Below are 14,486 nucleotides of genomic sequence, written 5' to 3'. Positions count from 1 at the left end.
CGTGTCTTCCTCGCTGTTTGTTGGACTGTGGTTTCTCTCCCAGCTCTATAATATCTGTTCTTATATTACCTACAAGAGACACCGCTATACTTGTCGTCTAATTCCACTCAAGTGCTTATGAAGCAATTCACAGCATACAACGGTGTGGTAGGCCACGACTTCCACACAACCACAGCATCTTGATCTTGTCCATTCTATAGTTGTCGATGCCACACTTAGATCGGAATGGGAAGTTATGGGATCAGTGTCGACCAACCAGTATTAGCTCAAAGCTATGTATGATTCATTTACTGATTATCGGATTATACGCGGAACTTACATTCTACCGACTCAACGCAAATGGAATCAATAAACCATCATCAAAGCAGAAAACAATCTAAGCCTTTTGTTTTCTTTTTTTTATCCACAACGCTAAATTCGGCTATTCCTCTCTCTCTCTCCTTCTCTTTCGCTTCCTCTTCCACTTTCGTTTCCACATATGGACAATGGTAACGACACGTGAAACCGCTTCGGCACCCGTCAGTGTTCTATTTACAACTTACTCGTTCTCGTCTTCCGCGGGGACCGTTCTGGAAAAATGAAATTATACTGATCAACTAAGTCTGTACAAGTAGAACTAGACGACGAGGACTTGACCCCATAATCCTTCTAAGGAGTGGCCTTGCTCATGCTGATCAGACGCTTGACACCGACCTGAACAGAGAATAAATTAGCATATTGGTTATGAACGAGGTTCATTAAGTAAGGCGACGAAAACTTACCATCCACTGACCACACTCCTCCGTCTTCTCTTTGGAAATCTCCACCTGGATCTTGGACGCAATATCGTAGTTCTTTCCAGCCAACGCGCCGGCCAACTGAGCCAGCTGGTCAATGGTCTCGGTCTTGATCAGCTCCTCGTTGTTCAGGTGGTCGAAGAGGATGTTGAGACGCTTTTGGGTATCCTTGACCTGGGGAGCGAAGGAGGCAGGGGCCTTGGAGGCCACGCGTTGCATGTCCCTGCTCAGGATGTCGACGAGCTCCTTGGCGTGCTCAGGGATGTTAGAGCGGTCACCAGGAGGGTATCTGGGCTTAGGTGGGGCAGCGGGAGGAGGGGCCTGCTGCTGGGGAGGAGCACCAGCAGCGGGAGGAGGGCCACCGCCGGGAGGCCTAGACGCTGGGGGAGGTGCCGAGAAGCCCGCCCGAGGTGGTGGTGGGGCAGCAGCATATTGCTGAGAGGCTGCTGGAGGGGCAGGAGTGTAGGCTCCAGACGCCGGAGGAGGAGCTATTCCAGAACCGGATGGTGGTCCCTGAGTGTACTGCTGCGTGGCAGGAGCAGGGGCGTACCGGTTGGCTGGGGGCGCGGCGGCGGAGGGGGGAGGGTTGTATGGAGAAGCCGTCCGGGGAGCGGGCGGGACTCCATATGTTGGCTGCAGACCGGCGGCAGGCGGAGGGGGAGCATAGGGGTTAGTAGCGTTGCTTGAGACCGAAGAAGGTCTGGGAGGGCCGGTTGGTGGCGCGCCGACATTTCTCGGAGGCGCAGAACCCTTCGGGGGCGGCGGCGGCGTAGGCGCACCCTGCTGGAAGGGGCCAGCTGGTGGCGGAGATGCAATGCCGGGTTGGCCAGGGAATGGAGAAGTGAGGGGGGCAACGCTTGGCGTGTTCCTACGAGGAGGAGCCTTTGTCACCATGGGCACATCATTCCAGACACCGTCTCTCTTGAGCTGCACTGGAGGCGCGGTGGCCTTGGGGGGACCACCAAGTGGGCTAGGCTGACCAAAGTTTTGAGCGGGAACGCCATATCCAGTGACGGACGTAGGAGCATAGCTTTGAGTGGGTGGTGTGTATCCTGACGGGGCATATCCCTGGTTCTGGGGAGGCGCGTATGTAGACGACGAGGCTCCGTACTGGGAAGCGGCGGCAGAAACAGGGGCGAGAGGAGGAGCGTAAGGGTTGCTGGCCGCAGCGCTTACCGGTGCCGGCACAGGCGGGGCGTAAGGGTTTAGAGAGCTGGGGTTGGCCGGAGCCGGAACCAAGCTGGGCTGCTGATACCCGACCGGAGCAGCGGTACGGGAGGAGGTGGTGGTGGTGGTGCGACCAGCGGGGGTGGCTTGCCGAACGGCAGTCTGAGCACCAGCCTTCTGAGTGGCAAGCCTGACACGGTTGCGGGCTGTCTCCGCAGGAGGGTAGCTGGTAGGCAGAAGATCGAGATACTTCTGGGCAACCGACAACTGGCCATGAGCAGCCGCAATGTCAGCATACTCGAGGTATTTATCGTACAGAGCGGCCAGCTTCCAGCCCTCAGTGAGACTCGTCTCGCTGTCGTTGAACTTGGTCACATGGCGAAAGATGGTCACCTTCTCGATGAACTGCTGAAGGGACTTGGCATGGACCGAGAAGGTGGAATCACCGGCCTCCTCATTCAAGGCAGCTTGCTCAGTCTCCTGAAGCTCGTCCACCCAGAGACCGACAACCTTCTCCAGCTTCGAGCCGATCAGGTAGCAGAAAGAGGCATCCTTCCTGTTACCAGACTCCAAGATGCGGTCACCCAGGGCCTCGCAGAGGTCGGGGAACTCGGAAGGATCAGCATAGGTGCAAAGGGTAACCATGGTCTCCTTCCAGTCGGCAAGATCCGCGTTGTAGGCGATATCCCACAGGTTCTTGGCTACAACAGAGCTGATGAGCCGCAGATAGCTGGGGCTACCTCTCTTCTGTTGGAGATAAGCAGTCTGAACCTTTTCCACAAGCTCCTTGCTGCCGCAGTTGGCGATCAAGAAGGCATCCGACCATCGTTCCTCCTTCAAGCAGATCTCTACCGCCTTCTCAAACTTGCCCAGGATCAAGGCCCTGGTGATCTGATCCTCCAGGTGAGTGTTGCCCACGCTCAGAAGGTTAAAGGGGTTGTCGGTCTTGGCTCCCTTGGTAGCGGCGATCTCAGACAGGAAATCTTCGCCATCGTCGCCGTCTCCCCACATGCTTACAACACGCCTATGCTTCTTGGCCTCTCCGCCGTTAGGCTTCAGAGATGCAGAATCCTCCTGCTTCGGCTCAGGAGACATGGGTGACTCGGCCTCCTTAGCCTCCTCGACCGGCTCGTCCTTGATGAAACCAAGACGCTCAATGATCTTGGTCCGCCCATCAGACTCACTGAGGGTCTGCATCACCTGCCACTCAGCCTTCTCCTCGTCCGTCTTGGCGTTCTCGATATGCTCTTCGCAGATGCTCGCAATGTCGCCGCTTTGAATGGCTTGTTCGAACTTGTCGGTTGCGGAGCCAATGTCGGAGTCGATGGAGAAAGAGGAGATCTGCAACTTGGAAGACCTCTTCTGGCCAGCAGCTGTCTCCACCTTGTTGAAGAAGACAAGCTTGCCACCGAAGCCAAAGGAAACGCCAACGGGGCGTTCGATCCAGGCGGGTGCCCGGGGCAGAGAGAAGGAAGCCGCCTGCGGCTGGGACGCGGCCTTTGAGAAGAAATCGTCATCAGAAAGGTTGTTCTGGGCCGCGGGAGCCGCCGAGGGGTTCGTGTTCTGGAGGGTCTGGATAGCGATCTTGCCGTCAAAGGATGCTGTGGCCGACAGATTCGGGTTGTGGGGGTTGAAACGGGTGTAAAAAGTCCAGTTGGTAGCCTCAGGAAACTCTCCATAACGCTCTCCAGTCTGAGGGTTCCAAATCAGGGTCCGGTTGTCCTTGCCGCAAGAAAGAAGCAACCCTGCATCCTGCTGGCACCACGAAAGCGACAAAATGCCCTGATCGTGGCCTTGGAGCGTCTTCTCTGGCGCTTGGGAGTTGCGAAGGTTCCAGAGCAGGATGACGGGAGCGGTATCATCGGATGAAGCCGTCAGGAGCTTGGTCGAGTTCTCTGGATCCCAAGCAATGGCGCTGACAGCCTTGCGATGGTTGTTCAAGGTGAGAGATGCCTTCTTGGTCTTGAGATCCCATACGGTAACAAAGCCTCCTGCACCACCAGTGGCCAGAATGTTGGCGACCTTGGGATTCCAGGCCAAGCAATCGATATCGTGGGCGGCAGCGGTGCCGAGGCGGAAGGGAGCCGAGGTGTCGTTCACATCCCAGACGAACAGCTCGCCCTTGGCACCGGCAGTAGCGAGTACTTGGGGCCTCAGAGGGTTGAACTGTAGGGCCTTGATGGGACCAGTGTGCTTGGTGGTGCGCGAGATGAGGGCGTCCTCGCCGGCGATCAGCTTCTCGGCGTCCCATAGATCCAACGAGCCGTTTTCCATGGCGCCGGCAATAACTCCCCGGGGATGTTCGTCATTGGGCTGGCCCCATGCGATGTCGTAGAACCTATATGCGTCTCTGTTAGTGCGCCCGAAGGGTAACTATGTGTTGAAACTCTCACGCATACCTGGACTCTGCGGTAATGCTAGCTATAGGCTGGAGCTCCAGGCCCTGTTCCTGGCTGTCCAACTTGAGATCCCATAGCTCCAACTTAGTCTCGTCTGAGAAGTCGGCATCGACGGCACCTGACCGGGTACCCGTTACGAGCAGGGGGTTTGCGCCGGGCGACCAAGCGAAGGCCGCAGTCCGGGGGATCTCTCTCAACCGGACCATGATTGTTTATATGTTGTATGTGAATGTCGGCCGCGGGTGGTGATGCGGCTACGCGGGCGGTGTAAATCGGTGGGCGAAAGAGGGGAAATCAGGGGAAGCTGAAGCTGGCCGCCTTGGTCGAAGGGTGGGAGGAGAGTGCGGGTGGCGTGGATTAATTAAGGTTGGGGTGGGTGGGTGGTATTAGAGCTCTAGATCGTCAGGTCGTGCAGTTGGACATGAAAAGAAGTAACAAGACAAGACGACGACCAAAGCCCCTCCGCGATTGAGGCTGTCTGTGGTCGGTGTCGTGTCGGTCTGTTGGGAGGTTGTGATATGGATGGGATCGAAGTCACAGTGAGTAGAGGCGGGTAGTGCTGCTGTGTTGTTAGAGGCGTTCGGAGCAGTGAGCTTCCCGTCTGCCCGTCCATTGTTGCCAGATTGCGGATACATAACAGCTGCCCCCCCCGGCCCCTGACGTTGGCACCACTGGACTTTCCCTCTTGCTGGCTTCAAGGCTGATGCAACCCACACGGCACAGCTCAGGGGCAACAGCAAGATGAGAGCCCGGGCCAATCGATGTTAAACCCTAACCCTTCGTTTTCAACCTACACTACATTCGTACTGACAACTGTGACCTCTTTCCATCCACATGGTGTGGTGACTAGACTATATATACACATATCCTTCAACAATATCCAAATAGCTATATATTCTGGTGTGAATCATCAGCACCATTTCTACCTGTGCTTCCTAAAGCCCTCAAACCGAACTGTGGGAGAACCCCTTCTTGATGACGTACAAGCGCCTGGTGCATGAACTTCTAGGATGGCCCAAGCTTCCCCGCTGTCACGATAGTGGGGTCGCGACTTTTCGAACTTCAACGTTTCTCCCATGTCTCACTCGCTATTACTTAACGACATCCAGCACATGAATGATCTTTGTACATAACCTACACATCGACAGTCATTACTCACAAGAGACGTCACCAAGATAAGGATCACACTTAATTCATCAAAACAACGATATCCTTTTCTTTGCGGCAGTCATCCAGCCTCGTCAAAACACAACACACGTTAGACCTTCAACCTCGGCTGAAAGTACACAGAAGCTACAGTCACTTTCATCAAGAGGCGTCTCAAGTCTTACTTCTGTGACTGATTGTTTCCATAACAACACCGATCATGACAGACACTACGCGCTGGAAAGCCACCGTCCACATTCGCGGTCTTGCACCCGCCGTGACGACAGCCACCATTCACGACGCCTTCATTCCTTTTGGCGAGATCGCCGATATCTCGCTGCCCAAGAATGAGAAGCCCGACTCAACGGATCCGCACAGGGGCTTCGCCTATGTCGAGTACGAGGATGAAGAAGACGCTAAAGAGGCCATTGACAACATGGACCAGTCCGAGCTGTTTGGCAGAGTAATCAGGGTCTCGGCGGCAAAGATCCCTAAGAGCGCGAAAGAAGGGTTGGGATCCAAGACTGCCGTTTGGGAGCAGGTAAGTTTCGTCTATGGGGGATGATCGGGAATCACAGTTTATACCTAGACTCATACTAATGCGCTGGCTCACAGGAAGGATGGCTGGCTGAGAATGCCGTCAGTGAGGAGGATCGTTTGGCTGCTACTGCGCCTGATGACCCTATGCAGGGCCTCGAGGGGCTAGATGTGGCTGGACCGAAACCGCAATAAAATCGGTCATTGCTTGGTCCGTCTTCAGCAAATGGACTCTCCCCGGCAAGGGTCGGGGGGAGAGAAGCGAGTTTCTGTGTTGATACCCGGAAAGAAAAGCATTGCATGGCTAGGGCGTTAAATGGCATCATTGGGACTTGGGTGTATTTTTGGAAAGTGTATCACATTCTGTTGGTTCTTTTTTACCATTAGACATCAAAATCGACAAGGTCACTCGGACACCACTTCGGGAGCCCTCACTTGGACAGAAATGACAGCCATCATCACCCGTCTGACCGCATTCAACTCTTTTGTAGGATTAACCGTGTTGATTCCTGGTCATCATGTACAATGCTACGCAAAAAAAAAAAGGAGGCAACCTTTCTCGAGAACACTTTCCTCGTTCCCTTATCGAACATACGCCCCATGCACAAAAATCCCTGGTTGTTCGTTTAGTGCTTCTCTTCGTGAGCAGCGTGGAGAGCGTGCGAATCGGCAGCGCGGTTCTGGCGCTTGAGACGGATGGTCTTGTCAACGACAAGGTGGCGAGTGATGGAGTAGATGGCAGCGCTGACGGCGAAACCGACGACAACACCTACTCAGTCAAACAATTTCCCCCCTTATCAGCACTCGATCCAGGATGGCATCCATATGTGTAATAGCTTGGTGCAAGCTTACCGAGAGGCCACAACTCAGCGGGAATGGTCTTGATGCGCATGCGGAGGCGCTGGGAGACGGTGTGGGCTGTACCGTAAATGACGTTGTCAGTCGCGGATATCCCCCCCTCGCGCAATTATTTTGAAACCCTCCATCTCCATTGCCAACTGGGGTAGATGCTCCTGAAGCTCCGGCAAATTGTGTAATAGCTTTTGTTGTCGTAGAATGCAACGGTTGGGTTGTTCGTTCACGTACCGGCCTGCTCCTCCTTCTATTGCAAGACAAAAAATCCCATGGTTAGTAACTCTGACGCAATGGCACCTCCCAAAGCTTCGGAAAAGTCGCGGACTCGAGACCGGGTATAGCTCTTACGGGAATGGGGCGCATCATGCGGGGGGTCTGGCGGAAAGCCTGGCGGGCGACACGGGAGGCGAACATCTTGCCGACGTGGAATTGAGTGGAGATTTGTCTTGAGGGATGGTGTTGCGCTACCGCGGTGGACGAAGAGAGCAGCTTTTGCGATCGAGGTTGGCAATTGAACTTTTGGCTTCTTCGCCTCAAATCAAGATGCGGGAGTTCGAGCGTTGAGCTTCGTTCGGCTGCACGGACACTAGCCGGGTGGGTTCCACCTGCTGTTAGGTGAGGTCAGCTCACCGCAGCTGGCGTCCAGCTGTCCCCGGATTCGGTCGAGGCGGGAATCATTGCCCGTCGGAGTGCCGTCACCATTCGGGGATTGCCAAGACGCTGCATGAGTGCTGAGGTGCCGCGAAAGTTGGTGCCTCAGGCTTCCGGATCGAGGCAGTCTCTACTACTACAGCGGACGAAGCGCTGGCTTCCAGAAGGTGCATTGCCTGGCACTGCCTGGACGGGGAAGGAGGACAGCGCACTGACTGCAATTCGTCAGAGCTACCAAAAGCTAGCACCCGTGCTGTGGAATCGATCCACTCGGCTCACCTCGCCTCATCATCGACGCAAAGGTCAGAATCTCACAGCAGCTCTGCTCTTCCACGTCCCCGTCAACACCCGCACCTGGTCCAATCCCACAAGCCATTGAGCTTCCGCCTCGACACCAACTCCCAGACACCACCACCCCCGCGACCACCACCGCAAACCACCGCCAACATGTCCGACGACGAGCGCGTTACCAAGCCCTTCAAGTTCGTCACTGGTACGTACAGGTTTAGTCCCTGAGAATTGGACCTCTGCTCCCCCAAGCAAAGATCTAAATTCCCTCGGCCAAAAATCATGCCGTGACCTCATTGCGCTGGGCCGGAATTTCATTGCTAACAAACGCACGTCGCAGCCGGTATGCAACCACCCTTACTCTTGCTTTTCAAACACATTTAGCTCCTCCGCCGAATTTGCCGAAGATCGGCAGCAAGCCTTCAAATCCTTCACTCGCGATGTCGCCGGAATCCCCGATATACCCCGGTTGAAGATAGAGCTCAAGCTCTGTTGGCACGGGGGAAGAAGAGGAGTGCATTGTGGAGACCCCGAACTTCGAACTTTGCGCGGCACGGGGCAAACACCCCTTCTCCATGCCAGCAGCTGCTAGCTTTGCGGATGCGGATCACGAGCGAGCGAGCAGAGCCATCAAAACCAGCACCAAAGAGAAATCGCCAGAAAAAGAAAAACCTGTGTTCTGACGTATTGCGTGTTTTTTCAAAAACTATTAGGTGTCGACGCCCGTTTCCCCAACGTCAACCAGACCAAGCACTGCTGGCAAAACTACGTTGATTACCACAAGTGCATTCTCGCCAAGGGCGAGGACTTCGCTCCCTGCCGCCAGGTTAGCCGCACCACCACCACTAATTTCACCACTGCCGTCAGCTGTTGCTTTGCCGGATGAGAAAGAGAAAGGGGAAACGTGGGGACCGGATGGGATACAAAGCCAGACTGAGGACGACAAAGCTACGAAACGAAAAGGGACCCGAATGCTGACTGACACCTCGCTGTTTATTAGTTCTGGCTCGCCTACCGCTCTCTCTGCCCCAGCGGCTGGTACCAGAGATGGGACGAGCAGCGTGGTACGTAACGGGGAAACAATCCTTTTTTCACTGCTAGGAAAGGGCCGATAAAGGGCATGTTCACTGACAACTTCTTACAGAGGCTGGCAACTTCCCCGTCAAGCTGGAGTAAATACCCCTGAAATGCTTGTATGACGCGACACAGATTGGTGGGTGGATGATGACAAAAGTCAACCACCTATCAGGACTCACTTCACCCTACATCAAACCTAGTTGTATTAGAAAGCTCTTGGTAGTATTGGCGAATGCACATAGAGAGTATGTTGGGGTTGGCGCAACGAAGATTTCCCGTTGCATCTTGCTGAAGTGATGTTATCGAAATGAAAAAAATGAATCAGATCAGCGCTCCTTCATTGAACTGAATTCAGTATTTCACTAGGCTTTGTATGATGTGGCCTAGATGTATAGTATGTGGTATCATGAAAACCCCCTTTGTCCCTATTCGCTACTCATGAGACAATTTAAACAAAACCAAACTCCCGATAACGCCATCTATGAGTTGTCTTCCCGAGGCAGTCAAGAGAGTCAGGTTCACCCGTTACATCCCAACTTACACCACCGAGATCTCCATGAGTCTATGACATCTTCCATCGAACTCTCACTCATCATCAGAGCTCATAAATTCATCATCGTCATCAAAGCCAGCGAAGGTCTTGATCTGCGCCTTCGGTTGCACCGTCTCCTTCTCTTTGCCTTTTAACTTTTCCTGGTCCACCACCATCTTCGGTTCCGGCTCCGGTTCCGATGGTGGTGTAGCCGCACCATCCCGCTCACTCTCCTTTTCATCCTCACTCATCGCTTCACCCCCGGAAGACGACCCACTCCCACTCCCCGAACCGCCCTCCCGAGGATTCGCTGCATTCGCCGCAGCCGCCGTAGCCGCCAACATCGACAGATTATCCGTGTACGCGCCCTTCTTCAGAGCCGTCATAACCGCCTCCCTCGTCCTCTCATCCAGCTCCTCCTTATCCTCCACCCACTTGCCATCCAACATGAACCCCCCACCTCCTGCCTTCCCATGCCTGATCTCCTCCTGCCGCTTCTCCGTCTGCTCCACAATTTGCTGCCACCGCTTCCTTCGCTTCTCTTTTTCTTTTTTCTCCATGTCGGGTTTAATGGCCAGGTAATCAGCCAACGCCTTGGCCTCTGTGATGGTCCGCAAACGTCGTCCATCTAGGTTACGCGATGATCCGTTGTCTTCCCCTTGCAAGCCGTTCTTCTTGCGTTTGGAAGACATGCGCCCGCCTTGGGCGCGGAGTTGAGAGCCGAAGCCGCCTTTGCCGCCGCAGAGCGGGAGGGAGAGGCGGAGGGGGAGAAAGTCATTGTTTTCGAGACCTGGCAGGAGGGAGGAGAGGGGCTGAGTGGAGGAGGAAGGGAGTTGTTTGTTGGAATTGGTGGTAAGGAGAAAGCGGAAGGTGGCAGATGATTCCAGGGAGCCAGGCAACCGGGAGAGGAGCCGGTCGCGCAGCTCAGTGACGGTTGTTGTGGCGGGAAGGGCGAAGGTTAGAGTGGGTGGGAGGCCGGTGCCGGCTATACTGGTAATGAGGACGTTGAGGGTGTTGGTAGAATCCATTTCGATGATAACGACAAAGGTACCGGCAGACTTTTAGATCGTAGGCAATTGTGTTGGCGTTGATGCACTGGGTTGTAGGTTTGATGCTTTGATCCACGGCGCGATGTCGATGATGGCAGATGAAGGCAGCCTCCCTGCGCTGTGGAGCGACGATGTGCTTATCGAAGTCTTGATCGTCAATGACGCTGAACAACCGCTACCGGAGAAATATCAGAGTGCCACGCCGGAAATTCGTCTGACACGGTTCGTTGGAAACGTCAGGATTGATTTTGCTTGGTTGCACTCGAAAAGGAAGTCGTTTTGGGAGATGAACTTCGCCTCTGCGACGCCAATTTGGAGAACCGTCATGGCCGCTGACAGATGGGGCAAGCCACACGGTCCAGCCTTATCTGCGGACTTGACCCAGGTCGGACAGGGCGGTGAAGCGCCAAGACTCCTGAAAGTGTGGCGGTGCCGCCCCGCTAGTTTCGCAACCCTACTATGGCATTGGAATTTCGGCACGCAGCCCACAAATCACTTAGATCTCGAATTTTGAGCTCTCGACTCCCGCAACGCCGACACTTTCCCCGGACCAACACCACCAATTGTGTCGACACCGGTCATCTCGTCAAAATGCTTATTCCCAAGGCTGACCGCAAGGCGATCCATGAGGTATGCGAAATCGATTTTTTATGACGGCCAGACATTGAAAACGGAAGGAGGGTGGACATTGTTGGAGACGGAAACGAGGGCGTGCAAATGATTGCTGGGGGGCCGTCAAGTTGAAAGTGGAAGCCAGAACGTTATGCTGACCATTTTAATGTAGTACCTCTTCCGTGAGGGCGTCATGGTCGCTGAGAAGAAGTAGGTTTCCACCCGAAATTCCAGTCAAAGATACACACACATCCAGCCTTGGACCGTTCGATTCGCACGTATTTTGGATGGGAGGGGGTGGGGTTTCGTCGCCGTCCGCCATTTCTGCTGTCGACCGATCATGCCTTACGACGAACATATCAAACGAACTCCAGCCCGCTATCGCGACATCGACCCAAATCGGCGCAGACACAGAAACAGACGCCAGCACGAACTCGCCCTCTATCCGCCGTGGACACTCGCCAACGCGAAACGAATAACACATGCTAATTCGTGACACCCGTTTAGCTATGAGTCGACCCACGAGACCGGCATCCGCAACCTTTATGTCATCAAGGCTTGCCAGTCTTTGACCTCGCGCGGCTACGTCAAGACCCAGTTCTCGTGGCAGTACTACTACTACACCCTCACCCCCGAGGGTCTCGACTACCTCCGCGAGTGGCTCCACCTCCCCGCTGAGATCGTCCCCGCTACCCACATCAAGTCCCAGCGGTCTCACGCTCCCCCCCGTGGCATGCTCGGTGGTGAGGAGCGCCGCGAGCGCCCCTTCGGTGGCCGTGGCCGTGGTGACCGTGAGGGCGGTTACCGCCGCCGTGAGGCTGGTGAGGGTAAGGAGGGTGGTGCCCCCGGCGAGTTCGCTCCCCAGTTGTAAGTTGCTCCCGCTGTTCAGGCCGTCAAGGTTACTTTTTTTCTCTGCCAAATGTTCAGATAGACTAACATTTGTCTCCCAACAGCCGTGGTGGTTTCGGTCGTGGCCGCGCCGGCCGCGGTGAGGCCCCTCCCTCGTAAATGTCGGAAGGCGGAATAATCTCTCTCAATCTTGGGTTGCCTGAACAACAGGCATAAAACAGCATGGGCACGACATGTACTCTTAAGTCTTCACGAGAAAGAGTGAAAGGGTCGACCAGCAATTGCACACCTACTCGCCGGGAACCGTGAGTGGTTTGTGAGGAGTTTGGTGGATAGAGATCATTCGGAAAACTTCTGCATTCAGGGTCATCATTTGCGGTCAATCGATTTCACTCGCGGCGTTCATTTTCGTGATTCTATACCTCCATCAAGAACAGCTTTCTGCACGTCTACTCTGGCCGAGTGCGTTTACGACGTGATGACTTCGGAAAGGTGGAAGCTGGACGTGCATAGACTGGAGGTTCGGGGAAAAACTACCAAGAGGCATAGAGTTTGGCTCTCTAGGACAGAAACAGCCTTCAGATAGCCAATCCCATGTTGTTTGTGTCGTAGGACAGACACTCGGGCATTTACCAAATGGTTTCCTTTCCCATCAACACGGAGTGTGGCAGAGTCATTGATGAGTCCGCATCTCTTCAAAGCAGGTTAAAACCAGGGGTCGTCTTTCGGGAAAGAGACTCCAATATAGCCGTATTCACCAGCCTCATCAGTGTCATTGTTTACACCGGGCTGTTTACCCCTGAGTTCTTGGCCTGCAGTCAGGAGACAGTTCCAGGAGATCGGACAGTTTTGAATGAGAATTGTTAATTACCACTCCGCTCATGGACGTAACTTACCGGTACGCAAATACACATACATAACCCTGAACGTAATTCCGTCATTACTTGCCTGGAGTTCTCATTCGTTCGATGCCAAGACCTTCTCTTCTCTCCAGTTCAACGTCAACTTGTTCGTTAATTGTTTGACACATCTTCTAAAAAAGAATATACCAAGGTCTGAACTAAGTGACTCATTGCTTAACTATTCGAGAACATAGGCAGAACGGATGGACAGCGGCTTTCGATCCCATCGCCGCGGCGCATCCGCGCGCCTTCGCAAGACGTTTCGGTACCCAAGTGAAGATGAGGCCGATGACGAAAATGCGCTCGAGGTTATGGACGAGCAAGGTATGTGCTTATGATGTTTCCGTCTTCTGCTCCTTTCTCCTATCAAATCTTTTGTTCCATTCCAGAACCCACGCTTTCTCGTTAACCTACTTACCTATACACTGAATCAACCCTCACTCATATGCATTCCCCTCGTACGTACCCACACAAAGGTACTCAACCCATGACGATCACCCCCTTCGTTCTCACATCCCAACCCTCGCCCTCATCACAAGTCATCATACCCAAGTACTAAACAAAAGACTCAATGAACAGAACAAGAATCCCTCATCACAACTCTCACCACCCAAAACTCCCAACGCAACTCCCAATTCCGCTCACTCCTCTTGCTCATTCCCGCCATCGCTTCAGTTCCTTACTTCCTCGTCCTTTTCTTGTCGCCTCCTGCCTCTTCCTCTTCTCCTTCCCATTTCCCTTCTTCACATGGAACAACAAAAACATCATCAACAAAAACAACAACAGCAATCTTCTCCCTCCTCGCTCTTACCTCCCTAGCCGCCACGACGTTCATCACGGTCAAACTACCTCCTACCAAGACTGGACTATCCATTGTCGACTCTCTGGCTTCTTCTTCTTCTTCTTCAGCCACTACAAAGAAGAAAAATAAGAGGCTTCCCAACCAGTACGGGGCTGGCGGCGTTCTTACACCCTCGCCGTTGGAGACGTGGTTACCGTATCTAAACGTGGGGTTGTGTGTATTGGTGCTGTTGACTGGTCTTGTCACTGGTGGGGCCCAGGGAGTAAATGCTGTGGGAAAGGTATATCTCGCGGCGTTGCCGGGGGTGATATATGCGGCGACAGTGGCGGCCAAGGTGGTTATGGCGGGGGTGGATCCGGAGGGGGAGTTGGGCGGGTTGAGGTATAGGTATAAGGGTGCTTAGGTGGATTGATAAGGTCTTGGAAAGAGAGAGAGAGAGAAGGGGGGGGGGGCTTGGAAATGGTCTATCTGTGGGTGTTCTTGTCGAAGGGGGTATGGGTAGAGAGGGTCCGGGGTGCGAGGGTAAACGGATCAGGAAGAGGATTTAGACGGGGGAGGCCCAAGCGAGGCAATGAGAGGGATTATGATGGGGAGAATGCATGAACATGTGGAATGGAAGGGGTTTACAAGAATAGGTACAGGGGATGGATGGAAGATGAAAACTGAAACCTCGACGAGATTGCGCTGCCTTAACTTGGAAGAGAGACGTCCTGGTAATGCAAGGTAGCTAGGGCAATATGTTCAAGGCATTTGTGTCCCTCGGCTGGTCCATGGGCAGAATGAGACAGGATTTTGGTTGACACCCTTCATTATACTCGCCATGTGATACTGCGATTGCCATGCA

General features: G+C 54.0%; 7 protein-coding genes across 7 annotated transcripts; 4 read left to right on the top strand and 3 right to left on the bottom strand.

Moving 5' to 3' along the window:
* Window positions 1-29: 29 nt before the first annotated feature.
* On the bottom strand, window positions 30-4,971 carry NCU06738 (protein transporter sec-31). The gene is made up of 3 exons (XM_958417.2): window positions 4,343-4,971; window positions 762-4,281; window positions 30-693 (listed from the first exon to the last, which is right to left on the bottom strand). Exons 1-3 carry the CDS (start codon window positions 4,546-4,548, stop codon window positions 649-651), a joined length of 3,771 nt encoding a protein of 1,256 aa, XP_963510.1. The 5' UTR covers window positions 4,549-4,971; the 3' UTR covers window positions 30-648.
* Window positions 4,972-5,376: 405 nt separating this feature from the next.
* On the top strand, window positions 5,377-6,490 carry NCU06739 (peptidyl prolyl cis-trans isomerase Cyclophilin). The gene is made up of 2 exons (XM_958418.2): window positions 5,377-6,029; window positions 6,104-6,490. The coding sequence occupies exons 1-2, from the start codon at window positions 5,709-5,711 to the stop codon at window positions 6,218-6,220; spliced, it is 438 nt and encodes a 145-aa protein (XP_963511.1). The 5' UTR covers window positions 5,377-5,708; the 3' UTR covers window positions 6,221-6,490.
* On the bottom strand, window positions 6,345-7,485 carry NCU06740 (hypothetical protein). Its single transcript, XM_958419.3, has 5 exons — window positions 7,229-7,485; window positions 7,112-7,127; window positions 6,878-6,943; window positions 6,461-6,794; window positions 6,345-6,397 (listed from the first exon to the last, which is right to left on the bottom strand). The coding sequence occupies exons 1-4, from the start codon at window positions 7,292-7,294 to the stop codon at window positions 6,652-6,654; spliced, it is 291 nt and encodes a 96-aa protein (XP_963512.1). The 5' UTR covers window positions 7,295-7,485; the 3' UTR covers window positions 6,345-6,397; window positions 6,461-6,651.
* A 332-nt stretch (window positions 7,486-7,817) lies between these two features.
* Window positions 7,818-9,322, top strand: NCU06741 (cytochrome c oxidase subunit VIb). The gene is made up of 4 exons (XM_958420.3): window positions 7,818-8,024; window positions 8,533-8,645; window positions 8,820-8,883; window positions 8,964-9,322. Exons 1-4 carry the CDS (start codon window positions 7,979-7,981, stop codon window positions 8,993-8,995), a joined length of 255 nt encoding a protein of 84 aa, XP_963513.1. The 5' UTR covers window positions 7,818-7,978; the 3' UTR covers window positions 8,996-9,322.
* On the bottom strand, window positions 9,199-10,790 carry NCU06742 (hypothetical protein). The gene has a single exon (XM_958421.2). The coding sequence runs from the start codon at window positions 10,454-10,456 to the stop codon at window positions 9,482-9,484; it is 975 nt and encodes a 324-aa protein (XP_963514.1). The 5' UTR covers window positions 10,457-10,790; the 3' UTR covers window positions 9,199-9,481.
* A 165-nt stretch (window positions 10,791-10,955) lies between these two features.
* NCU06743 (hypothetical protein) lies at window positions 10,956-12,900 on the top strand. Its single transcript, XM_958422.3, has 4 exons — window positions 10,956-11,107; window positions 11,262-11,299; window positions 11,597-11,956; window positions 12,043-12,900. The coding sequence occupies exons 1-4, from the start codon at window positions 11,069-11,071 to the stop codon at window positions 12,095-12,097; spliced, it is 492 nt and encodes a 163-aa protein (XP_963515.2). The 5' UTR covers window positions 10,956-11,068; the 3' UTR covers window positions 12,098-12,900.
* Window positions 12,901-12,916: 16 nt separating this feature from the next.
* Window positions 12,917-14,439, top strand: NCU16552 (hypothetical protein). The gene is made up of 2 exons (XM_011395384.1): window positions 12,917-13,164; window positions 13,420-14,439. Exons 1-2 carry the CDS (start codon window positions 13,044-13,046, stop codon window positions 14,043-14,045), a joined length of 747 nt encoding a protein of 248 aa, XP_011393686.1. The 5' UTR covers window positions 12,917-13,043; the 3' UTR covers window positions 14,046-14,439.
* Window positions 14,440-14,486: the final 47 nt, after the last annotated feature.

Source organism: Neurospora crassa, linkage group II (assembly GCF_000182925.2).
Source record: "Neurospora crassa OR74A linkage group II, whole genome shotgun sequence".
NCBI classification, from domain to species: domain Eukaryota; kingdom Fungi; phylum Ascomycota; class Sordariomycetes; order Sordariales; family Sordariaceae; genus Neurospora; species Neurospora crassa.
Note: the sequence above shows the minus strand (reverse complement) of the source record. Positions and strands in the feature narration are given on the sequence as shown.

What these genes read in the sequence shown, in the direction of transcription:
- NCU06741 (XM_958420.3), top strand. Translation starts at nt 7,979, where the DNA reads ATGTCCGACGACGAGCGCGTTACCAAGCCCTTCAAGTTCGTCACTG. An exon ending in GCCCTTCAAGTTCGTCACTG is followed by an intron (nt 8,025 to 8,532) that starts GTACGTACAGGT and finishes AAAAACTATTAG; the next exon opens with GTGTCGACGCCCGTTTCCCC. An exon ending in ACTTCGCTCCCTGCCGCCAG is followed by an intron (nt 8,646 to 8,819) that starts GTTAGCCGCACC and finishes GCTGTTTATTAG; the next exon opens with TTCTGGCTCGCCTACCGCTC.
- NCU16552 (XM_011395384.1), top strand. Translation starts at nt 13,044, where the DNA reads ATGGACAGCGGCTTTCGATCCCATCGCCGCGGCGCATCCGCGCGCCTT. An exon ending in CGAGGTTATGGACGAGCAAG is followed by an intron (nt 13,165 to 13,419) that starts GTATGTGCTTAT and finishes CTCAATGAACAG; the next exon opens with AACAAGAATCCCTCATCACA.
- NCU06739 (XM_958418.2), top strand. Translation starts at nt 5,709, where the DNA reads ATGACAGACACTACGCGCTGGAAAGCCACCGTCCACATTCGCGGTCTT. An exon ending in AGACTGCCGTTTGGGAGCAG is followed by an intron (nt 6,030 to 6,103) that starts GTAAGTTTCGTC and finishes GCTGGCTCACAG; the next exon opens with GAAGGATGGCTGGCTGAGAA.
- NCU06738 (XM_958417.2), bottom strand. Translation starts at nt 4,548, where the DNA reads ATGGTCCGGTTGAGAGAGATCCCCCGGACTGCGGCCTTCGCTTGGTCG. An exon ending in AGCATTACCGCAGAGTCCAG is followed by an intron (nt 4,282 to 4,342) that starts GTATGCGTGAGA and finishes AGACGCATATAG; the next exon opens with GTTCTACGACATCGCATGGG. An exon ending in AGGAGTGTGGTCAGTGGATG is followed by an intron (nt 694 to 761) that starts GTAAGTTTTCGT and finishes TTCTCTGTTCAG; the next exon opens with GTCGGTGTCAAGCGTCTGAT.
- NCU06742 (XM_958421.2), bottom strand. Translation starts at nt 10,456, where the DNA reads ATGGATTCTACCAACACCCTCAACGTCCTCATTACCAGTATAGCCGGC.
- NCU06743 (XM_958422.3), top strand. Translation starts at nt 11,069, where the DNA reads ATGCTTATTCCCAAGGCTGACCGCAAGGCGATCCATGAG. An exon ending in ACCGCAAGGCGATCCATGAG is followed by an intron (nt 11,108 to 11,261) that starts GTATGCGAAATC and finishes ATTTTAATGTAG; the next exon opens with TACCTCTTCCGTGAGGGCGT. An exon ending in GGCGAGTTCGCTCCCCAGTT is followed by an intron (nt 11,957 to 12,042) that starts GTAAGTTGCTCC and finishes GTCTCCCAACAG; the next exon opens with CCGTGGTGGTTTCGGTCGTG.
- NCU06740 (XM_958419.3), bottom strand. Translation starts at nt 7,294, where the DNA reads ATGTTCGCCTCCCGTGTCGCCCGCCAGGCTTTCCGCCAGACCCCCCGC. An exon ending in CGCTGAGTTGTGGCCTCTCG is followed by an intron (nt 6,795 to 6,877) that starts GTAAGCTTGCAC and finishes TTGACTGAGTAG; the next exon opens with GTGTTGTCGTCGGTTTCGCC.